This window comes from Prinia subflava, chromosome 9, assembly GCF_021018805.1.
Source record: "Prinia subflava isolate CZ2003 ecotype Zambia chromosome 9, Cam_Psub_1.2, whole genome shotgun sequence".
Taxonomy (NCBI): domain Eukaryota; kingdom Metazoa; phylum Chordata; class Aves; order Passeriformes; family Cisticolidae; genus Prinia; species Prinia subflava.
The window spans coordinates 28,396,423-28,421,459 of record NC_086255.1 but is presented as its reverse complement, the minus strand read 5'-3'; the positions used below and the strand labels follow the sequence as shown (position 1 = coordinate 28,421,459).

Sequence of the window (25,037 nt, the reverse complement as noted above, 5' to 3'; positions counted from 1 at the left end):
CCTGTGCAGTGTGGCTGCAGTAAATGATCTCTGCCTTTGGCTCCAACCTTAATCTTACCTGGTCACAGTTAAACTTCCAAACTCAATTTCACTTAATTCAAATTAATGTCTTTTCCTCCATTGTTTCTCTCGTTGCAGGCTGCAAAATTATCTGCCTAACCTCTTCCCTCTTTTCCCGTGTCACACGCACCTCATGCTGAAAAGTAAACATGTTTTCAGTGATTAACAGCAAAGACTAGATGCAGCTGAGTAACAAGATGAATACCTACACCCTTTTTTTTGTAAGTGGCCAGTGCTCTGACCAACTCTATATTTACAGATTGTATCTAAATTGTGTGGGGTTTTGTGGTCATAACTGTAAATTTTGATATATGACATATATATCAGGTTGGATTAGGTCATGCTGTCTTCTGCTGGAATCAAGGTACTTTGCTTTTTAATTAAAATGACCCTGGGTTGGAGTGGCTGTGTCCCTGCTTTGCATTACTTAGGGCACCATGCTCCCAAATTAGGATAACTGAAATCATCTGGCATGTCTCTCTCAGATTCTGTGAATTACAATAAATTCTTTGTATGAGGTTGTGCAAGAGATCAGAAAAATGCTTAATTAAATAACATTTGCTTCAAGTTAAACAGAGTCATGTGGAGGTGCTGTGAAGAAGTAGGGAACAAAAAATATGTATTTGTGAGTCTAGGTTTGACAATCTGGTGCCTCCCTGGCATATCCGTGATATGAAACAATTAAGAAGTTACTCTTCTGGGTGCATGAATTTTAGCTACCAAAAAATTCCTGGGAGAAGGAGATGGGAAGAATTTCCCACTGAGCAGACCATTACCTTGTTGCTTTAGAAACAGGAGACCTGAATTTTCATATGACAGACTAACTCCAAGCAGGGTTTCATCATATCTGAAACTGGGAAGCTTGATGGAGATGCTGCTGCCATCTCAGCTCTTCTGGGGGAAAGGTCTGCGTTTTGAGGGTCTTTTTTTGAGTTTTCTCTAATTTTGTTCAAGAAGTAGTATCACAAGACTTCATAAAGCAAATCTTGTGGAACACAGTAGAAGCAACTCTTTTGAAATGAAGCAGTAAGGAGTGGTTCTATGCCTTTGGAGAAATACAAATGAAAAACTGCCTCTGCCTGCCTTTTACATGGGCTAGGGCAGTGTGCATGGTGCAAGAGGATGCTGGAGCCTCTGCTTAGTGTACTCCTCCTTTTTCTTTTTTTTTATCCCCACCTCAGGTGCTCTGCAAGCTAGAGGCGGAGAGGAGGCAAGGGCTAATCCTGTCTTAGTTCTTTACAGCTCTTCAAAGAGGCAATTTTGTGTTGAAACTGTATTATTTATGAAAAATGGTGGCATATGGTACCAGAGATAATTGCTTCAGCAAGAGATTAATACACCACGAGCTGTCTGGAGCTGAAGCTGGGAGCTGAGTTTCCCTTCAGCCGTGGGAAGCTGTCAGAAACCAGCAGCAGTTTGTGGATGGAGCCTCATGGGAGGTCTGTCTTCCTGGGAGGAAGATTTGGGATGCAGAAACTGGCCTGGTACTTGCAACTTTTGCTGAAATTAATCCAGCATTTCAAATTCCCTGTGAAAATGAGCAGACAGGGAACAAGCCATGATTGCAAAAATTTCTTGTTCCTTTGTCTTTTTCATCTTTCTATTTGTTGGAGAAATAAACCTGGAATCAGCCAATTTCATGATATAGACTGAAATATAATAGAAATACAGATTTTAAATAATTTGTAGGGCCTGAAACAGAGCTCTACTTGCTTCATTACAATAGTTTTCAGCTTGTGGCTGTTTTTGCTGATGTTCTGCTCTTTAGCAACAGCAGCACGATAGCGCATTCAGATAATGAAGCAATACTGCATTTTGAATGCTGACTTGTTTTCCCTGGAACAGCATCAAGAAAATGAAGAGGTTTAAATGCCAGGTGGAGATTAGAGGAAGAAAATGAAAGTCAAAACAGGAAGTGGAGAGAGGCAGGCTCTAAAACAACCTTCATGACATTTCACTCCAAGAGAGGAATATTGACAATTATCGATCTGTCGCCTGCCAGTCGCTTTTAGCTCCACAAAGCTGCCAAGGAATTGTACAGCTTTCTGCAGGCTTCTCAAAAGCCTTTAAAAGAAAGATGATGCTAGGAGGTTTAATGGGCTGGGAAGACAAAAAAAAAAAAAAAGGCCAGCAAGCAAAGGGAGCATTTTCCTCCCACTGTTTCATTGGGCAGCTCTCCACACGCCTGTAATTCAGCTGCCTGGAAACAGGCTGGGCTGAGGCACCTCAGGACACCGACACATCCCGTTCCAGAGATGGGCTCAGATAGAGAGGAGCAGCCCCGAGCTGAGCTGCCAGGTGCTGTGTGCACGGGGGAAGGAGCCTTGCCTGACTCAGGGGATGCCTGCTCAGGCACAGCTCTGCACTCGTGGGTGCCTGGCTGCTGCAGAAGGGGCAGCTCCCCCGAGCCTGCCTGCCACTGGCTCTGCACACAGACCCATCTCCGTCCTCGGGCATCCACTCCCAGACAAGACCACCAAGCAAAAATCAAGTTCGAGGGCACGCTGCTGGGCTGAGAAGGGCTTGCCTTCCTGAGAAGGCAGGAGGTGTTGTGGCCTGTGTGCCCTTCCCATAGGCACAGCAAAAAGCAATGCAAGTAGCAGCAGGGGAGAGCTGCTTTCTTGTCAGGACAGCAACTCTTCTCGGCTGATAATTTAACTTGGCGAGTAGGCATGGTTGGCAATCAGATTGTTGTGATGAGGGATATGTGGCAACCAGTCCTTTTGTCTGTGCTATGACTTTTACCAGCTAAAATGTAGGAAAACTTATATTGATACTGTAGTAATCAAGAGAGAGAGATACCTCATTTCTTGCCAATGATTACCTAATATGAGATGCATTTTTCCATGTCTACTTCTGTCTTTGTTGGAGCTCTTATTTCCAATTTTTCCTTTTGCTTGAGAAGGCCTATAGTTTATCTATCAGGTCCATATACTGTAAAATGTGCAAATTTTCAGAATTTACTAAGTTTACTGTTTAGAGTGGCTCATGACGAATAGGGATAAAGTACACAAATGCTGTGTGTGAGATGAAAACCTGCTTTGAAAGCCAGTAATACAGGTTTGTCTGATGGAATCTCAGCCGTGTGTATCATGACTGTTTTTCGTGATAATTCAGGGATGCTTTTATGGGCTTAGCTCCCAAGGGTTCTCAAGGCTGAGGTGGTGCAACTGATGTGTCACAGTATGACAGTGCCTTCTCAAAGCCTGCAGCTGGCATCAGCAGAGCTGCTTGCCCCAGCGTTTGCCTCTAATCCCGAGCCTCCAGATCCTCTCCAGCTGGATGTGGGCCGGGGCAGGACTGCCCCCATCACAGCCCACTGCAGGGCACACACACCCTGCTCGGCTCTTGCCCACCACCAAGGGCTTCCCTTCCTCCTTCACTGGATGCTTGGAAGCTCCTGAAGCTGAAACGCACATCACCAAGCTAGCAGAGCAGGCTGCTTGCAGCTTGGAAGGAAAACTTCAATGAACCACAAAGCCTCAATTATTTTTCTTGCTGCTATTGTTTCTTGCTGCTGCCGACAGTGCATTTACCTCTGCCCTCTCTCACATGGATCCTGCTGTTCCTAATGCTGCTGTAAGAGGAGTAAAACTAAACTTTCCTGTTTTCCTTCTGTGTTTATCCTTTCTCTGCCTTTCTGAAAGATCAGCAGCCCTCACAAGCAGCCCATTCAGCAGCTGGAGGCCACAGCCCCAGTGGAGGGAGTACAAAGGCAGCCCTGGTGCTGGTGCAGCCCCTCTCACACCCAGGCTGGGCACTGCCTTTCCTCACCAGCCTTCCCCTGGGCAGCAGGGGGCTGGCAGACCCAGAGCTCTGGCTTTAATCGAGACGTGGCCCTTGAAGTCAGGGTGGCTCCTCAAAGCACCACACAGCCTTTTCATGCATCTGAAGTCCTGCAGGGGATGACTTTGATCCAGAGGTTGTGAAGGAAGGGTCGGAATTTCGGCTACACAATAGGAGCAGTTATATGTTTAATTTGTGCTGCCCGCAGCCTCCTGCTCCTTGTAGGGGAGGAGAGATCATCCCTCGGGCCCGTGCTGTTCGGTAGGAAAGGAGAGCCCTGCCCAGGACTCGGGGCTCCTTGCGGTGTCCGCAGCGGGGTTTGCAGGACCACCTCTCCGGCAAGCCTCGTGTGCCCTCTAGCTGCTGCGGGCTCCCCGGGAACCGGGGTGTCTGCACCTTCCACAGCCCGCCGGAGCTTGCAGGCAGCACCTGAACGCAAATTCTTCGGTAACTGAAGCCAGAGGAGCAGTCGAGACCAAGAGGTTGATTGCAGCTACTGCTGCCTCGTTTGCCCTGTCGTGAGCCAGCAGATAAAATTTGTGTCTGCTGCTCGTGTCAGCAGGTGACTCCTGTGGCATGGAGTAAGATGGAAAATGAGAATGTGCTGTGGGGCAGGGAGCAGGGAGAGCTGCAAGCTTTTTGCTTTAATTCTGTAGGTTTTGCACAGGCCTTTCTGTGCTGAGTTTCTCTGCAGAGTGCAGGTGGCTGCAGGCTCACAGGCATGGCTAGCCAAGGTGACTCTGAGTGCGTCGTGCCTTTGTCCCAAAGGGTCCCAGCAAAGGTGGGGGAGCTGCTCCTGCTCCAGCTGCCTTGAAAACACAGAGATAAAGGCTGGGAGGGCAGGGAGGTGGGGAAGCACTGCTCTTGGTGGTTGGAGGGCACGGGATTTGAAGGCAGCAGGAAGGGGATATCACACCAAAATGCCCCCTGTACCTTCTCAGTCATGAGCTGCTGCGAGAGGACACTGACACTGCTGATATGGGAGGACAACACACCTCCTTCTCTCTTTTAGCAGTGGTATTGAGCAGTGCTGGGGGGACAGCACCACCGGCGCCATGTCCCCCTGAGGGCCCAGCAGCCTGAACAGGCTGAGCAGGCACAGCTCTGGTGGTGGACAGAGGTGGGGTGTGTCTGCAGAGACGAGGCCAGGTTCAACAGGCACAGCTGTGATGGTGGGTACGGCATTTTGGAAAGGCTGAATGGCCACAGCTGTGGTGGTGGGTACGGCATTTTGGAAAGGTTAAATGGCCACAGCTGTGGTGATGGGCACAGGTGGAGTGTGTCTGCAGAGACGGGCCAGGCTGAGCCTGTGGGGAGGTGAGGAGGATGTAGGTTTTTCTGGGGCCAGCTCTGTAGGTAGAGGAAGAAAGCTCTAAACCACAGCATTGCTCAGACCTCTTTGTGGAATTTTGTGGAGAGGTAAGTGGGCTAAAATTCTGTACTACTTTTTAACTGGTATTCCTTCTGCCAAGGAAGAGGAGACCATCTCTGCTATCTGTGCTACACCAGTGTGGTGCTGGAGTAACTCCTGCTTTTTCTAGTACTCCACTAAGGAGGTCTGTCTCAGCACTTTTAAGGCTTTTTGTCTTGTGTGTTTTGCTTTTGTTTCATGCGTACCTACTAAGTTTGTGTTAAAAACCTCCCCCAATTAGATTTTACTGCAACATTATTTTTTTATGACTTATTTCTCAGGACAGGCTTTATATCTGAAACAATTATGAAGGGTGTCAGGCTTAATTGCATGTTCATATTTTAAAAACTGGATGGGTCCTTGCCCATGTGTTGGCCAAAATGACTGTGCATGTGTTATGTAAACAAGTAGCTATGATGTGTACATAGAAGGCCACCTCATAGTATTTTCCCTGCTGCTGTAGCAGGCAGGAGGGACAGCAGGCAGTAGAATATCTACAAACCTGCAGTACAAAAAACAACTCAAGAGCAAATATCAGGCCTGGGATTAGCGAGGCTTGGGAAGCTGTGGCACTGTGTGTGGTAGGTGCCATGGAAACATCTCCTGGTGGCAACACAGCCCTCAGCTTGTGCAAGGAGCTCCAGAGGGAAGTGCTGGCTGCAAGGAATCCACTTTTACTAGGAGTTAATTTCTACCTTCCACCAGCTCTGGAGGGAAACCGCTAATTAAGACGATGCCTAGCAATTATGCTATGATAGGTTAATTGCAGAGGAGCAGCCCAATGGCTGCAGTTAGCTCTGGCCGGGCTGCATGGCTTTGTGGAGGGGAAGGAAGGTGATGTGTCCTGCGAGCAGCACAGCTGAAGCACTGGCACTCTGCTGCAGCCCAGCATGGGAGCAGGGGCCTCCCTTTCCATCTGCGTGAGTGAACTCAAATCTGGCTTCCTCGGTCCTTTCTCACTCCCTTCCTCCTTTCTGACAAGGTCTGCTGCATCTGAAAAGGGGAAAGGGGGGGATTTAGAGTAATGGTGCACAGGTATTTCAGAGGCTTTTTGTAATGCGTTACAGCTTATATGCAAAAATGCTGTAAAGTATGTTTGGTACATGCTGATATTTGTTCTTTTTAGATAACTGTTCGTGCTGTAGCACTAACATCACAGTCTAAGCTTTCCTGTGTACTGAAAGAGCAAAACAGGCTGGTGTGTTTGAGTGCTGTGTGTGCTTTTGCCATGGCAGCAGGGCTGGAGCTCCAGCTCATGGCCTTGCTGCAGGCGTCTGTGAAAAACACCTTTACTACAGCAGTTCAGCTTTAAACCCACAGGAAAATATTTCCCTTTTCCTTCTGAAAACATTGTAATAAAAAACATTTGAAAAGAGGCTGGTTTCACAATGCCTAGAGATAACACTATCAAAGAAAAAAATAAAAGTCCCCCTTCATATAGTGTTTAAATAATCCTAGAGCAGAAATGGTAAATCCAGGTGTTCCTGATTTGGACTTCTGCTCTCATTGTGTGGCAGGAACATGAGGACGAAAAGCAGCAATTACTGTGGGTAATGGCACCTGCAGGACTCCTTTCGGAGTGCCGGGCAGAACTTCCCCTTCTCTTAAATATTCCTGAGGGATATTATTCGCCAATACACACACATTAAAATACAGATGTATTTTAAATGTCTCTAAGCACACATTTAGACGTATATTTTCAAACATCTCCCCCCGGCAGCCCTGAGGGGCTGCAGAGCTGGCTGTGCCCAGCCGGGGCAGCCCCTTCCTCACGGAGGCCCTCAGGGCCCAGCAGAGCCCACAGACTGCCCAGCCCACGCTCTGGCAGGGTGAAAAAGCAGCTTCCTTCATCAGACTGGATTAAAAGTGCAAACTGTTTGTGATTTCTCATGCTTTTGCATCAGTTGTTGGGGTAAGAAATTTGGAATAACTGGGTGAGCAGAAAGGAGCCCCTTCTGAGGCTCGTGCCGTGGCTGCCACCTCAATTCCACTTCTGGTTCCTTCATGAATCTTGTAATTTTTATCCTCAGGAATTAGGTAGAAAATCACAAATTGCATGGAATTGGAAGGCTGTGCCCTAGCATGGGGTCAACTTTTTCCTGAATTTTGGGGCTCTTTTGAGGGGTAGTGACCCCTCTCTGCCCTGAGCAGTGCATCTGCCTCAACACAAGGCCCCATTTTCCCTGACTGTAGGGGTGAGGGAGTTTTACTGGAGTTTAGCCCATCACACATCTTGTCTCAACTCTACAGGAGAATATTAGTATTTTAAGAAGATAGAGTAGAAATAATATCTGTACTAAGATGCTAGAAAGAATGCAAATTTGCCGAAGTTGTAGATCTTTGGAGGTTAAATAATAAAAGCCCGTCACTCTTTTTCGTTTGCCTGTTTTTGTTCCCTAGAAATCATTCTCTTCTGTACAAGTTAGGCACACGACAAATAAAGTTTCACCAGATCTACAGTTCAGCAGTGAAAGCAGCACATTTGGTGTTCCTCTGGAAACCCTTGTACAGGATGCAGAGCAGTGTGGGGTTCCTTCTCTTGTGGCACAGATGGTGGAGTACCTGGAGGTATTTGGTAAGCTCATATTTTTCCTGCTTGGCTTCTGGAAACTGATATTCTTTGTTTAAGCTGTACTTCTCAGCTGTAAATGCTGAAAAATCCTTGCTTATGATTATTGTGCTTTCTTGAAGGAGATCTTGCTTTTTGAACTAGAGTTCTCACCACAAAGATGTGGTAAAGCAACCTCTGCTGACTGCTCTGTGTTTCTTTCACAGGTCTGGAGCGTGTCGGTATATTTCGAATTAGTGGCTCAGCAAATAAAATCAAGGAATTGAGGCAGAAGTACAATCAAGGGGAAAAAGTAGACCTTATTAATGATGGAGATGTTGATTCTGTGGCCAGTCTCCTGAAGCTCTTTCTGAAAGAACTACCAGTGGCCGTTTTTCCAGACAATATTTGTTCTGGCTTGCTAAAAACTTTCCAAGGTACAGAATGGGCACCCTCCAAACTTCTGTCCTTTCTATGACAGTGATAGATCATGTGATCATCACACTCTCTATAAACAAGGTTTTGTGTTTCCTTAATCTGAGACATGTTTAATTGCATTGTAGGGACCATGCATCTATGAACTCGTCTACAGTATTTTTAAAACTCATTGGGTCTTTTGGATTTCCTTCCTTCCTGTGGCAATGAATCCTGCATTCTTTGAGAAAGCTCCTCTTCTGCATGCTTTCTTTTTAAAATTGTATACTGCACTAGTTACTGAGATAATATTTTTAGTTTTAATGTAATCACCACCATAATGTTGCTTGTGCCTTTATATAGCCACTGCCTCACTTCTCTCATTTCCAAGCTGAAGCCTCTTTTTTTTTTTATTTAACCTTCCCTGGTAAAGGAGGTTTTTCTGCACATCGCTGTTCTTATTTTGAACTGTATTTTTAGTTAGCATTTATTTTACCAGCCATCTTACAATCTTCCTGGGCAGCAGAGTGTGGAGTAGCATGCAAAGCCAGGATGAGCACCCCCAGCAGCCCACTGCCCGCTTCCCCATTCGTGTCCCTAATGGCTGAGCTCTGGGGTTTTGACTGGAAACTAATTCAGGTGTTTGCATACATAAAAGGGGGGTTGTGGGTGACTCCCTGGCTGCTTTTGTTCGAAGTGCCCATGAGGAGTTTACAGAGAAAGAGAAAAGGAAGGAGTTTCATGAACTGTGAAAGTCCTTGCAGACTTATGGGGCTTTTGCAAGGGCCTTGTTTTTTCTACCCTGAATAGTCTCGCTGTTATCTTTTTAAATTAATTTTTCCTCTCCGTCCCCCTTTCCATTTCTCTCATTAATCAGTTGAGCACCATAGGCCTTGGCCTGCACAGAATATGTTTTTTTAGGGCTAAAATTACCCTCAAGGGCATGATTTGCTTATAAACAATGTCACAGTTACCCAGATGAGTCCCGGTGATCTATGGCAAATTTGAGCATCAGCTGCCAATTATCGAGGAGTACTGTCATCTCAGTTCCAGTAACCAGGAGATTTTATCCTGCTGATACAGAACTGCTGATCAAATGGAGTTGTTTGTGAACCCATTTTCTGCCTTGTTACCCTTCTTTGAAGAATGAGAACCAAGAAAATGTTAAGTATCCCCATTTTAGAATTTTAAGCATCTCTTGTGTAGCTGCAGTTGCATATTTATAGAGCAAAGATGTTTTGAGTCTGAGAGCTACCAATTAGTCAGGAAATGAAGATGATGTGGGGCTGAAAGGGTACAATTTCTCATTCCCCTTAATGAGAATCATACAGCATGTGTAAAATCTCTTGGGAGAGTCAAGGCTGACAACCTTGTACCATCTTTCAAGGCAGCTTTGAGGATTCAGGTATATGACTCCTGCCTGAAATTTCATTAGGAAAGCAGAAAATGCTGGATGATTCTGGCATAAGAGGAAAAACATCAGAAATAGTGAGTGTAAAACTTAATATCTGAAAAATCCATCACTATTAAATATTCACAAGTGAAAAATGTATGTCAAAATTTAGTGTACAAAATCCTCTTTTGGGACGTATTTATTCTTCACTTTGTTCTAATGTATTTTAAAAGCTTTCTTCTTTCTTATATCTAATGTCTATGATGAAATTGTGTTGGTATGAGAAATATCGATGTTATAAGTTTGTTGGTTTTTTTCCTCAGAGCACAAAATCAACACAACAGAATGCATAGAGAACCTGAGGCAGTTGCTCAGCTGTCTGCCCAAAGCCCATCAATACCTTCTTCAGTTCCTGTCTGCTTTCCTGTTAAAGGTGTCAGCCTACAGTGCAGTGAATTTCATGACTCTGGAAAACCTGGCCATCGTGTTTGGACCTGCTCTGTTCAAGTGAGTCCTCTCTGTTCAGCACAGCAAGATCACATCTCACAGGGAGGATTTCTGTCGTAACTCTGTGTCCAGTAGTCAGTGGAGCATTTTGTAAGTTCACTGTTTATATGGTATATTATGGGCAGAAGTGAAGGTTCTGGGCAGGCTGATCACTTTCATTCTGTTGGGCTCTGACTGGACAGGGCAAGCCTCAAGTAAGAAACCATATGAAGGGATATGAGGGCTAAAGAGCTGTTTAATGAAAACTACTTCTCTTTCCTTAGCCAAGATAAGTGCTGGTTGTGTTAGTTGGATTCAATTCTGAAAAGCCCATCTCACTTTGACCTTGTAACAGCATTTGATATCAGAGACATGAATCTCTGTTATCAAGAAAGAGAAACAAAGTTCATTTCAGAAGTATATATTCAGCAAAATTGGTACTCAGCATCAATGACAGGCTTTGTTTTGGGGAACTGTACTTTTAAACCTTGCTGCTGTTTCATAGGTCTCTATATGTGGTCTCTGTCTTCGTGCTCTCTGGGTTTATTACCAGGTCTGCCAGAATTTGACCTTTGGACAGGAGACGAGTTTATATCTTTAACAAATGCACAGCAAGGGAAATGAACCCAGCAAGATGTGGTGGGGTTGGAGCAATGCCATGCTGTCCTCTGGGAAAAAAACTCACCATGGAGGACAGTCAGCAATGCACCAAAACAGTTTTGCAACCAGACCCCAGGTTCCTTAATATCTGAATACTAAAGTTAGTAAATTAGTGGAGACTGAGATTTATTTATCAGTGTTTGGATTAGTTGTGTGGTGATACTTATAAACATTGGCTGATGCTAAAAGGCCTCCACCTATCCCTTGGCCCTCACATTAACTCAAAAACCACTTCACTGTCACTCTTCTGCCATGGGTGATATTTGCTATCACCCGGGGCTTCTGTGCATGCACACATTTGCAAGAAGGCTTTGTTCCTTTATCTCCATTCCCAAATTATCCCAGTGTGTGCCCACCAATTCCTGTGTCTGCACATAAGAATCCAGTGTGCTCCCTTATTGACTGATGAACTGCTTCAGTTTTTAAATGTCCCACTCTTCTGGGACATGGCCAGCTACTTATCTGAACTGTGCCTCTGCCTGGTTTTAGAGTACATTCAGTGCTAAACTGAGCACTTGTGGCAATGACCTGTCTGAGAAGCCTTGAAAGCAATCAGCAGAGGGTTTCCCTGCCAGTGACCTGTCAAGACAAACAGCTACCACAAATAGAAATATGTCTGCCCTATAAATGTTATCTTCACCTTTTTACAGTCATTGTGATCTCACCAGCTCTGGGAGACAACCCAGTAAATCTGGAGCTCAGCTTTTTTTTTTGTAAAACATTTAACTGTGCTGTGCTTGTTCAGTTACTTCCTAGGGTTATGAGGAATTCCATTTTTGGTAGCTGGGCGGGGAGGAGAGCCTTGCAACTGGCACTGTCAGGGAGATTTCTCTATACCACTTCCTGCTGAGTGACCTGAGGCCTTCAGTGATTCAGAATAAATCATGGGTATTGTCCTGTACAGCAGCAAAATTCAAGGCAGTCAGCTGTGGCAAATCACATCTGCTGACACAGGGGAAAAAGTCATAAATATCCTTTATATCTTTCAGAGCAAGGATTAGTGCAATTATCTGGCACATTATGAAACATTTGGCAGCCAGAGTGTAGGAAATTGAGACATGTTGGGTAGTACTTGCTATAGTTTTTCAGTGTAAATGTGAAGGTTATGGAAAAAAAGCACTTCTAGATCTAATCTGCAGAAATGTGTGCTCCATGCAATTGCTGGAATTAACCTTCTGGAGGTAATGGCAGCTCTACGTACGTCTTGAATTCATTGCAGGTGTCACAACTGTTGTTCATGTATTCTGGCAATCTGCATTTTTGTGAAATTACTTCTTCCTTCTTTGACACCAAGCAATTAAACAAAGTTGTACATGAACCTTTTTACTTTAAATTTCTTACCTATTTGCATTCAGGTGTGAATTCTGTCTATGATTATCACCTATCTCAGTCTTTTGGCACTTTTATTTATGGAGACCTGTCAAGCTTATAATTTCACTGAAGTGACTGAGTAGGAATATTCAGTAGTTGGAATGTGGTACCCTTCATGGACCTTGGGAACACAAAAGTAGAATATTAAACTTCACACATTATAATCCTAAACTGTGCATACTTTGTGATTTGTAGCTATGATTATTGTAAAAGAAAAATTATGAGGCTTAGCATAGGTATGATATTGAAAGTCTAGTTAGAGGATAACTCCTGGTTTTGCCCTCCTAGTATCTGTAAATGCCTGGGAGAATGTGTTGCTCTGCTTTTGTCAGAGATTCTACTGATGTTACTGACATTTCTGTGGATACTTTGTTATGCTTCATCTTGATAAAGAGATTTTTAGTTCTGGTCTCAGTGAGCAATTCTTGCACAAGGACTCCAGCCAGCCAGCTGTTTGCTTTTCCTCACTTTGAGTCATTGTTTCTGTAATTTTGCAGCAAGCCTGTGGCAGCAGGGAACCTTGGCAGGTCTCCTGGACAAAGCCAAGGCAAGGGACTTGCGTGGCCTTTTTAGCCTGCACTTTGTGGCAAAGCAACTTTGAAAGTTTTAGACTCACTCAAGAAAACCAGTGGCTAATTCCTGATGTTCAAGTTCTACTTGTTTCTTATTTATAGTGAGTGCTCTCCTGTGGTTTGTACTCCAACTGATTATGGGGCTTTTATAGGGCAGTGCAGAACACACCTCAGTAGCTCTGCTCTTCCTAGGATCCCGTGCCTGCATTTAGCAATGTGGGCACCTGGTTCCCCTTTATTGTCACCCCAATAATGCAGTTTCTGGTAGCAGCAGAAGTATCTGAAGAGGCAGGATGTGATCATTTCACAAAATTAATTGAAAGTCATTGTGGAAGGTGGCTGAAGAGAAAATTAAAAGTGCATTCTCTATATTTGGAATGCACACCTGTTGCCACCCATGAATATCTGCTGATGAGACGTTGGTGTTTGGAGTCAGCTGTCTCATCCCGGTCTATAGTTTAGTTCTGTTTTAGGATGAAATGAGAACTGGGCACCCAAACACAGGCTGCTAATAAGGGAAAGGAGTGCTCAAAAAGTGGTCTGAGAGCCATTTATCTCCCTGAATAGGTTGTGCAATGCTCCTTCTGGTAAGGAGTTAACAGCTGGTAGAGGTGGATTCGGAACAGATGTCTAAGCTAAAGAAAGGAGCTGAAAAAGAAGACAAAGGGCTAAAAATACTGCTGGTCTGTGAGCTGAGGGTGCTGATGTTTGGGTAAGCGATGAATAATCTCTTAGGATTGCTGTATGCAGCAAAGGCTATTGCTCAGTCCATGAGGTTTTACAAGCAGCCTTGTTTATTGTGGAGAAACTGAGTCTGTCCCAAGAAAAATGGGAATCCAAGAAAGAGAAATGTTAACTAATCCTGAAGATGGAACTGATGACACAGTGGTTCATCCTGTAAATGTCACTATGTTGTACCTGGCTATAACTCTGCTCAAACCTTCTGCTTTCAACAGGAGCCCAAACCCAAATCCTTATAGAAACAACAGCAAGTTTGCAAAAGAGGAACATGAATGGACGCAATTGGACTGGGCCCAATGTGTATATTTGTACTTTAAAATTGCAAATGAATAATGAATGTACTCATTTGGCAAACAGAAGAGTGGTGTATTCACACTGCACATTAGTCTCCAGAGTTTATGAATTTCTTGTTTAAATGTTAATATTGTGCAGGGTGCAACTGAGTTGGTGCAGCATGGCTGGAGAGGCTCCATTAAGGGCACAGCATCTATGTAAATGTTCTCCAAGCTTCCAAATAGTTGGCAGGGGGAATACACAGGTCCTTCAGGGGTTGCAATTAGAATCCTATATAAAGAATCTTTTAAATTAAATTATTCTGACTTGACAGGGATAGTAAAAATTCAATTATTATTCGTAAAAAACCCAAAAATATGGGGAGAGGAAGCAAGAAAGAGAGAAACATAACCCAAACTCATGGTTAGTGGGAACATCTGGAATTTCCACTTCCTGATATGTCTGATGTCTGTGGATTTAGAAATTAATACGCTGAAGCAGTTTGTTACCTGTGCTTTTTTTCCAGGCAGTTCTGGTAATGAGGCAGTCTAGTGATCAAAGTTCACCTTCACAAATGAAAGTAGAACTGTTTCCATCCCAGCGTCAGTGAGCAATGGCAGATTGACAGGGTGCTTTTTTTCTGTCCTTTTCCTCCTTTATTTTGCAGACCTCATGTCTGAGTTACTCAGGTCCTAACTCAGGTCCTAACTCACGCCTCTGCTGTGCTGCCACAAAGATTCCCTGTGTTGTGAGCTGCTGCAGCAAGGCTGGGGCTGTGTCACTGTGAGGGTCCTGGTGTTGTGACCCCACCAAGCTGCAGTGGGCACTGTCCTGCAATTGCTGCTTTGCTGAATTATCTTGGGTACTGGGAGGGCTCCCTGTGTCACCCATGGTCAGCCCCTGATCTGAGAGCTCCTAAGATTAATCCCTCTCCTCTTCCTTTAGGATTCCCGTCAGTCCCTTGGCTTTTGAAGAACAAAGGCTTTATAATGGCCTCCTGCTGTACTTGCTTCAACACCAGGAGATGCTTTTTGTTGACCTGAACCCTTGTTTCTCACAGGGACAAGCAGATGGCCTTCAGGTAAGAAAGTTACAGCAAGAAATCAAAGTTTCACTAGGTTGAAAGCCAGAACTGGAAATACATTTGCTTATACATAGTGTAATTAATGACTGTAGAATGTAGGCAGCAATGTAAATATTTATGATATACCTAAGCTGGAGAGGAAACATGAGTGTTAAAATTCTAATTTGGAAAAAAATGCAAGTGCAAAAGCAAAAGGTCCAGAAGAAATTCCACAACTGTTCCACTTTAAAGATATGAGTGCCAAGCTTTATTAGATGAAAGCCACTGGATTTTTCCTTGAGTGAAACATTTTTATTTTGTGTGTGTGTTTGTCTGCACATTGGTGATGCAGGAAAGCAAAATCAGAAGGTTTGAAACCCCTCTCTTCCCTTTTAGAACTCGCTGTTTATGTTCCAGCCTCTACTTGGGCATTTTATTTTCTGAAACATTGTTAGTACTTTGATTCCTTTCTTGCCTTTTTGTTGAAAACCTCGTGGCGGAAGAAACATGATATACAAATCCTGGTTTAGAGAGAGGGTCAATATAAATCTTGTTTTCACTTGGTCATGTGTTGTATCGTTGCTGCTTAACTTGAAATTGATTTTGGAAAAGGACATGAAGCCAATGTTGCAGCAAACCCTGCAGTTTAACACTGCACAGTGCAGTTTTGTGATCCTTGTGGTTCACAGCGAGGCTGGCAGCAGAGTGCCAGGTCAAGTGATGGACTGTGGAAGAGATTAGCACTGCATGAAAATGTGGATGATAATATTTTGTTTGTGACTCCTTAATTTTCTGGCTTCTTTCTCCAAGTATCCCTGTTAAGGAAAACTAGCAGACTTCTAATACAAAGTCAAATTCCGTACTTAAATCATATTACATATCCCAAAGGGAATATTGTGACTGTAATGTTCCTTGGAAGCTTTCTTTGAAAACAAAACCTGTACAGATGCAGGCCTAGAGAATAGACTATACTGATAAAAGGATATTTCTAAAATATTGCTTCAAGACATGGTCCCAAAAGTAACACTAGGATTGTTTCACATTAAAACAGTGTTGGAGCCCACGCTCCCAGCTCTCTTTTCTCTCTGAAGTCCCATGTCACAACCACCTCTGGGAGTTTCTGAAACCAGTACTCAAATGAGCACAGAAAATCAAAATATTAGTTGTCCCAAGGTATCTGCTTCTGTTTGCAAAGCTAGAGGAAGCGTCAGCAGCTAAAAGAAATTGGAAATGTGTTAGAGCAGCCAGGAAGCTCGGCTTTCACTTGCAGTGCCTTTGTTTTAGAACCAGCTTCACTCCCTGTAATTCTGCAAAATGTCAGTGTCTGTCTGGGATTGTGGTGGTTGGGAAAGAATTCTGCTGAAAAGCTCCTTTCAAGTTCTTTAATAAAACCTCAGACAAGGCATAGCCATGGGGCACACTCCTGCTCTGAGGTAAGCTTATGAAAGAAATCCCATCTGTGGGTGAGAAGGGAATTCAGTGTTCTGTGGCTGATCTTGGTTTTGTAATTTTTGGCAGGAAACCCAGCACATTGGATAGGTACCCTTCACCTTTCATAATATAACAATTGCTCAAGGTCCACTAAACTAGAAACATAAAAGTTAGGTTTACAAAGTAAGCATATTAAAAGTCCATGTTTTTCTTCCAGTAAAACAAGCAAAAAGTGAAATGGCAAACCTGGCTGAGATTCCTTGTTGCATCCTGGAAATGAGACTTGTTTTTATTGGCTTTTACACAGATACTTGTGTTTGGACTACTTAATTGCTCTGATTTTGTTGTTGGAGTTCCTTTTTTTCTTTTTTCCCCACTTCAACATTTTAAGTTAACCAGAGCTGTGTCAAACTAAAGCCATGCCAATCTGGCAGGCCTGCTCTACATCTGACAAGACTTAACCTTCAGTTGTGTTGTTTGTGGGCTGAAATGGGCAGACTGGTTGTTCTGAGCAGAGTTCTCAGGGTCTCAAAGTGCCAGGAGCCATCCCACTTGTGCTGTGTGTGCTGGCTGATTCACACTGACAAAGTGGGAGAAGATCCTGCAAGTTTTTGGTAGTTCAGAGCTATTACCCTGGGCTGGACAATAGACTGTTCACAGCCACCAATTATATATAAAGATAATGGTTTAAAGTTATATCCCAGTCACAAAGTATTTTAACTTGTCCTTTTTTTTCCTTTATGTTGTACATATATTTTTTCCCCCTTAAACAGAATCAAAATGCTGAAAAGTCCTACCAGACTGCGGTTTTGTGTCTGTGTGTGGTTTTTTTTAGTGCATTTTATTTGAATTTTGATTTTATCCCCCCTCCACTCCACTGCTCCTGAGCATTCTCTAGCATTTAGAACTGTCCCATACCCTTCTGTCCTAGCCCAAAAGCTGCACCAGTACTAAAATTCTTTCATGTTTGGATTAAATAATTATTTTAAAAGGCATCATGGTGTTTGTTTTGACCTGAGGCCTCTCTAGATAACTGTGTTTAACCCAAGGAATATCAATAGCTGTGTTGGAGGTGTGCAAGATTATCTTAAATTCTATAGTGTAATTTAATTATGAACCAAACCTTGCTAATAACAACTGGTCACTTCTGAATCTTACATTCGAGATAAAAATTGAATATGGATTTGTTTTTTTTTTTTTTTTTTTTTTTTTCATCTAGTCCAATAATGTGTTTCTGTATCTCCTCTTTGTACAGAAATCATAGATAAATCCTTCCTGGTTTATGTACTACCTTTGTCTTGCAAACAAGCAGGAGCATGACTTTATGGGTGCCTGCAAGGCACTGTTGTCTCTCCATTAAAGCATGGATTTGGTCAGCAGAAATGCCTACACCCTGAGGAAGGGGTTCTCATTCCTTGTTCTCTCCTCCTGCTTTGTCCTTTCATGCATACCTCACTATAAACCAGCAAGGCTGATACTCTGCAATCTTAGAACCCTGTTATGAACAATTGCAGAGATCCAAGGGGAGGGGAAGTGGAGCTGAACAGCATCCTGGACCTGCAGGTTGACCACAGACACTCAGAATGAAATTCTGAAACTGTACCTTGTGGTTTGGAGCTGGTCCGAGGAGTGCAACTAAATATTTCATGGACACTTTATCTGCTCGAATTATGGCTTTATTGGGAAGGCTTTTGTGGTCTGGAGAGTTTTGTTAATCTTGTGGGTTTAGCTTTTCTCAAAGAGGAAATGGATGTTTCAGCATTAACTCTGTTCTGTGAAAAAAATGTGGTGCCTCACTTGCATCTGAAGTTGTCATAAAATAGAATTGTGGTGTCTCAAATGGAATATCCTCAGTGTGGAGGACAGCAATAATTTAACTATGTTTTACTTTGCTAATTCCATGATAATTCTTGTTGAATTAGCTGCAACCTTTCAGAACAAACGAACAACCAACCAACCAGACATTCTCCCATTATCTGAAATTGTCCTGTCAAAATCGTTTTTCTTGGATAGGGAAATGGAACACAGTTCTATTTCCTAGATTTGCTCTTAACAATTTTTCCTAGATTTAAAGTGGTGGAAGTGTTGATTACTTTCATTCATTTAAGTTTTTTCTTTAACAATGGTTTTAGTTGGTTTTAGGTGCGAACATAGCAAACCCTGCATGTACCACATGAAGTGCCAGGAGATTAGTCAGTGTATCTGAAGGGATTACTGTTACATTAGGGAAGGACTTCTTAATATTATTTCCCATTCCACTGGAAAACTGTTTTCCCTAATCTTTGTAAATTTGTAAAATAGGGACTCATTAAACATTGCATTTTAATTTTCTATCTGAGTGCTGACCAAGCCAGAAGACTGGATGAAAAATGCCATTCACAGAGATCAAAGTAGGCAGGCCCTTTAGCCCCACAAACTTTGTGGCCTATAAATTGTAAGGATGCATTTCTTCTCTTCTGGAAAAGCACAGCAGAGTATGTTACTGACTTTAGGCATAAGGATTTGATGAAAACTGCTGTAGGCCAGGGAAATTTGACTTGAAACAGCTCAAATGGATGTGGCTGGAGGTGCTCAGTGCCAGAGCCTTGCTGCCTGTGGGTGGAAGGAACAGAGCTCTTCTGTGCTGTGCCTGTGATCTGCAGCAGCCTGGCCTTTGTACCAGAGATCTGTCACTTGGAAAGGACAAGTGTGCCTGTTCTCCCTTTGTGGGGAGCTGCAGGGTGTGGAGGAAATGTCACTGATTCAATGTTTGCTCCAGCATTGCTGGGGGTTTCTCTTGACTTGCTGGACAACTCCTCTGGGACACTGGTGCCACACTTCAGCCCCCAGGTGGGTTGTGCTGCTGTGTCTACTTTTCTCTCTTCCCCCTCCCCAGTACATAGAAGCGTGGGATGTTTTTTGGTCTGGGTAAGGCTGCACTAGGAGAGAACCTTGGCAAGAGAAGGGTGTGCAGTGTGTGACAAATGAGGACACTCCTGGCTGTGCTTTACTGTGACACACGGCTCTCACACAGGGGAGGGGAGCTGCTCGTGCTGGAATGCTGAGGCTTTACAAGGACAGAGAGCTTGGGCAGTGCCATGAGCTGCTTACACTGATGTTGTTCCATGAGGATATAAAGTACATGGGAAGGGAAGTTCTTTCTCAAACTGGTAGCTGGTACAAGCCTTTTGTGGCTTGGAAAATGGTTTTGAAGGCAGTACGGGCACAGGAAGCAGTGCAGTGGAGTCTCACCTTTGTTACTCATTCTGTGAATGCCCATGTTCAGTCTGGCTGGGAGTGGAGCACGGCAGAAGCTCCCACGGCAGTCAGGCTTACAGAACCTGTATAGATTACAGATGAAGGATGTTTATCTGCAGTTTGTGAAGGGGAGCAATACCTGCTGTGCTCATGGCAGCAGCAGCAGCCAGTCGCTTTGCTCACAAACATCAGCTATGCTACAAGGAAGAGGATTATAATTAATCTGCTGGTGTACCCACGAGAATAACACAGATCTCTGCTTTCAGAGGATCTGTCTGGCCTTCCTCTGATGTTTAAAACATTTACCACAACACCTCACACAACTCTGAGGTTTTCAGGCATCTCAGGTTAGCAGTAGAGGAAGGAGCCAGGAGCGTTTTCTTCCACGTGGTGTCAGCATTGTTCTCTCTCACTCCAGAGCTGTTTGTTCCCTTGAACATAACCCTTTAGTATGTTCTGAGAACCTGTCTTAAAATTAGATATTACATTTCTATTTTTGTAGTGTATCGGAGCATCAGCCTGTTCCTTCCTCAGATAATTAATTGATATCAGAGAGGCATGAAGGAAGGGTATGAATTCACCTCCAAACCCTTATGAAATGCAAGGCTTTTTTATTTTATGCTTGTGTCACCTTCCTTACCTGAGCAAAACTGCCAATTACATCTCTTACCACCTTGGTGTTCCTTTTCTTTGGTGAATATGGGCAATTTGATTTGTTTGCTGATGTTAAAGACTTCTTGAAAAAAACCCCGTCAGAAATGAAATCTTTGGTAGGAAAACAAACCCTTGGGAAATAAAACGTATTTGTACTGAAAGGTTTATGATATATAAGCATCAAATATTCCAGCATTTTTGACTTATCTTTGGCTGTAACAGTCGGGGAGAAGAAAGACAATATTTTAAAGCCTTAGTGGCTTTTCATTTCATGCAAGGTTAGGGTCGGAAGTAGGAGATGTTTTCAGAAAAACAGGCAAGAAATGTAGAGTAAAATAAAAACCTGAAAAAATATTCACTGTAAAAAAAAAAAACAAAACAGGGAAGATAAGAAAATCCAACTTGTTTTAAAAACAGTAGTTAATTGTAGATCATTTAACTGTAGTTAGTGACAGCGGTGCAACAGTGACTTTAATGGGAGTATTCTGAATGAGCAGTTTCCTCTCACTCTGCTTCTCCCACACCCGGCTGCTCCTAGACTGCTTTGTTCCTCTTTAATTAGTTTATTTCGCCTACTCTGGCAGGTACGCAAACATCCTTAAGCACTTAAACAACACCAATTGAGAGAAGAATGGGGCTGGCACTTATCGCCTTGCATGCAGAAAGGCTCGGCTGAATCTTGAAAGGACATTAACATGTTAGAACCTAGTGCAGTTTCCCTCTCTCCCAGTTTGTTTGCTTTTCTGCGGTAGAGTGGAGCCCGCAGTGTTTAATTTACTTGCTTCAAGTGAAAATGGAAATGCATGTACGTGAGTCAGCATTTTTGCTAGATAGTTTCCAGAACTATCAAATGCTGGGCACCTTTTTATTCTGTTATGAGAAGGAGAGGGATGAAATATGCCTGTAGTAAAAATACAAGTGCAGTCGAGCCAAAAAATATGAGAAACACAAGGAAATGTGCGGCAAAGTTGCGTGCTACACCTGTTCCCTGGGGTCTGTGGTTAGAAAAGTTATGTCCAAGTTGCTTTGATTTACTGATTCATCTTCTTAAAAAAATTGTGGAAAGGAACTGGGGAGGAATAAGTGAAAAAAGCATTACAAGGCCATTTTTAATTTAAGGAAATATTGCTGCAGTTGGCTTTGCATGCATGGGTTGGCTTCTATGGCTGGTAATTCAGATGGATGCTTGAAGCTGAGGTTCTGCCAGCAACTTTAATCCTGACCTTTGAATTTTCACTGACCATCCGCTTTAATTAGATGTTGCCCTTATTCCCAGGGGACTGCAGATGTGCTCACGAGGATTCTGGCTGGTGAAAGAGTCACAGTGTGGGCCTTAGGCTGTCCTGCCAAACGCTGGGGCAGTCAGCTGTGCCTGAAGATGATTTTGCAAAGAACGCTGCCCAGAAGTGAGTTTTCCTGGAAGCTGCTAGGACAAGGAAGTACTTGAGGGGTTGCTGGTTTGATCTAGTGTTTCTTCCAGTATGCAACTGGAGCTTTGCCTGGGAGCTGCTGGTGTCACTGGGAGCATGTGAGAGCTCAGCTTTCGGGTGGTTCTGTATCACACGTGGGAAGCCGGGCACAGCAGGGAGCTGGACCTTCTGCAGCTTAAATCTGACCTCTGCTCTCTCTTGCCTGTGAGGGGACCAGGAGGGGCTGAGGTTTGCCAAGGTGGGCAGTGCTGGGAGCTCTGTCTGGCACAGGCAGGAGAGGGGCTGGGTGCTGGGTCAGGGAAAGGCTGATCCCATGCAGACCCTGCAGGCAGGGCAGTGGGAATGCTGTGCAAGTAGAGGAGGACAGAAGATGCCAGAGCATCTCTCACAGACCCCAAGATCTGCAGCTTTAGGATTTTTGTGTGTTCTTTTGCCCCTCACCAAAGACATGAAGATGCATGAGACTACACTGACAGGAAAAAATTACTTAAAAAAAAAAAAAACCCCTAAAAAGAAATATTTTGGTCTATTAGTGATTTATACAATATCTTTAGTATGTTCACACAGCTGAAGTGGAGATCAAGTGAAGAAATTGTGATTTAGAACTCTTTGCTCTTTTGATATTTTTTAGTTCCCTGATTCCTAATTTTATTTCCAGGCTCTCTGGGAATTCCATGTTTAGCATTGACCTTCATAACCTTTTCCTTGGTCAATACAAGAGGACCATGCAGCAATAATAGAGAGTGAGCTGGATTTGGATACAGGGAGCACACTGTAACTCAAAGCCATACAGTAGCTATAAAAATGTGTTTATCTTTTGCCTGTTTTCTCTAGGAAAGTATAGGAACCCATCTACCACCTAATTGCAAGAAATGATGGATGAACAAAATATTTTCTTGGTTCAACATCTGACCTGCTGCTTTTCTTCCAACTCTCAATGTTGTTAATGTTCAGTCTAATTCCTGGCTATTTTGTGGATAATTTATATTCCATGATGCCTTCCAAGTTTAACCAAAGTGCTGTTGGGGTGGAAGGTGGGAGAAGACAAAGCTAGTCTATTTAAAATCAGTATTAAATGGGCTGCAGAATGGTAAAGAGCTGTATCTGTTTAATTAACCTTTGCAACCACCGAGCATGGTTTATGTTAGAAGCCTAAAGAACTTGTGAAAACTGCTGTTTACAGACCTGCAAATTACTGTACTCCAGATAACCAGTGAGCTGAGCCTTTCTCCCCTGGTAATTTGTGTATTTTACCAAAATCTCCTTCTGGACCTGTCCAGAGCATGAGTTAAATGTTAGCAGCAGCAAACACTGATGACTTCCTTCCCAGTGTTTCTTTTCCCCCTGTATTCACATGGTAATGGTCATTCCACTTTCTGACCAGAGAGAGCACAAGTAGATGAAATCTAAAGTCAGAGCCATGAAAATGTCGTTCCTTATAAAGTCTCTTTGTTTCCCATGTCTACAACAAATCCAGATCTGTGTAATTGTCATTCTTTATGAAGTCAGTTTGTTTCATCATAGCAAAACAGAGAGGAGATTAATTCATTTGTAGGCTTAAAATTCACAGATGTTAAGTCCACATGCTCTTTCTGAGAAGTGTGCTTAGGGATCTGCTAAACCATGATTTAGTAAAAAACTCAAACCAATCAACCAACCAAAACACCAACAAAACAAACAACCAACTCCCCCCCTAGAAATAACTTAGTAAAGCTTTGCTCTGATTTCAGTTTTTAAACCCTTTGCTGAGAACTTTTACCTGAGACACACATTTCAAAGATATTCTTATGTTTTCCTCCAGTGAAACCTACTTTACTTCTTTAAAATAGAGAAGTTCATATTGAGTGAAAATCAAAGAAAAAAATAAAAAGACCTTTACGTGCAGCAAAAGAGGGTAGCATTTTTTATATTCTTATTAATCTGTCTCTCCCGAGGAGCTTGGCACTGCCACAGCCACTCCAGAAAGAGAAAAGAAACTCTTCAAAGTGAGATATGGTAACTTCAATTACAGGACAGGTCAGCTCCTAGGAATACTGAGGGGAATGATGGATCTCTTCAACTTCTTCCCACTTAATGGATTCTACAGTATGTAATCTTTCCTTCTTTGAAATTTTTGTACAGCTTTGGATTTCTTTTTTAGTCGAAATGAACTTCAGAGTTGAAGGGTTGCTGCTGTCCCTGCATACTCTTCAATTGTGGCTTTTCAATTAGTTGAAAGGGAGAAAAAAAGGGAAAGTAATGTAAAACAGAAGGAAAAATTAATTCTTTGACAACAATCTACTCTTCAGTGAAGAAGTGGAGAATGCTGTCCTCATCTCACCCAGTTGTGTCTTTTCTATTCTGAACAAAATATTAATTCTGGAAACAAGATCTTTAGGTATTCTCTTTTCCTTATTCCCTTTTGCTTCCTCTACAAATCCATTCTCTTCAAAGTCAGGGTATGGTATACCTCTTTGAGAACACTGAAGTGATGAAGCAGAATAACTGCTTGGCATTTGGGACATACCCTATTTTTATTTAGAGGGATTTAATTTCCTGTTTCTTGTTAATTTAAAACCAATGTGAGGAAACTTTCACTACTCCACCTGACTTCATACTTTATAAACTTCTTCATCTAAAATAATACTGAAGCATGGAGAAGTCACCTATCTCTAAATTAGGTTTTATGCTGATGGAGGTGGTGTATATTGCTCCTCATAAAGAGGAATGCCAAAATTTCTTCCCTACTTCAACACATCTCAGGCTGGTTCTGCAGATCCTGCTGCAAAATGTGGTTTTTATTTTGGTTTTGGGTTTTTGTTTTGGTTTATCTTCCCCTAAGAATGGCAACCTGTTCTCTTTCAGCTTGAAGCCATTCCCCCTTCTGTCCTGTCACATGTTCTTGTAAAAAGTTTCTCTCCATCTCTTTTGTGGGGTCCCTTCAGGTGCTGGATGGCCACAGTTAGGTCACCCTGAAGCCTTCTCTTGATAAAAAAATAACAGATTACTGTTCATCCAACAGGGAAACTCCCACCACAGCAGAAGCAGAGCACAGGTTCCACTGTGAATAGAATCACAGAATTATTAAGTTTGGAAAACACCTCCAAGACCATAGACCCCAGCCTTCAATATTGCTATGCCAGACTCCCTACTCTAGGTGGTGCTTAGATATTATCATGGGCAGGTTGGAGTTTCTCCAGTGAAGTGGAATGCACATTTGAATTATGTAACGGTGACTTTTTGACATTTTCACAGGATGTCTCAATTCTTTCCTCAGATAGACAACAAGTCAACAAATTCCAACAAAAAGTGCTCAGTGTGCAAGTAGAACTGCATGAAGGTTTGAAGGCATGGTCTGGTTAGCCCAAGGGATTTGTGTGTTATTCCACAGTAATCCCTGGAACACCCTGTGAATTAACCACGCGTTGGGTTAATTCTCCAAATGATAGAGTAGTAGGTGTGGTGCTGTTTTTCCTCCAGGAGTCTGATGCTCAACAAAAGCTGTGCAGAGGTACCAGTGTGAGATCT

General features: G+C 43.1%; 1 protein-coding gene across 5 annotated transcripts in view; it reads left to right on the top strand.

Moving 5' to 3' along the window:
- Positions 1–5,866: 5,866 nt before the first annotated feature.
- FAM13C (family with sequence similarity 13 member C) overlaps positions 5,867–25,037 on the top strand; it is a 115,153-nt gene continuing 95,982 nt past the window's right edge. For all 5 annotated transcript variants that reach the window (XM_063406060.1, XM_063406063.1, XM_063406061.1 and 2 more), the window contains exons 1-5: positions 5,867–6,177; positions 7,658–7,832; positions 8,033–8,242; positions 9,936–10,119; positions 14,661–14,796. In XM_063406060.1, coding sequence (XP_063262130.1) covers positions 6,148–6,177; positions 7,658–7,832; positions 8,033–8,242; positions 9,936–10,119; positions 14,661–14,796 — 735 coding nt within the window. In that variant the 5' untranslated portion in view covers positions 5,867–6,147. The remainder of the gene's footprint in view (positions 6,178–7,657; positions 7,833–8,032; positions 8,243–9,935; positions 10,120–14,660; positions 14,797–25,037) is intronic.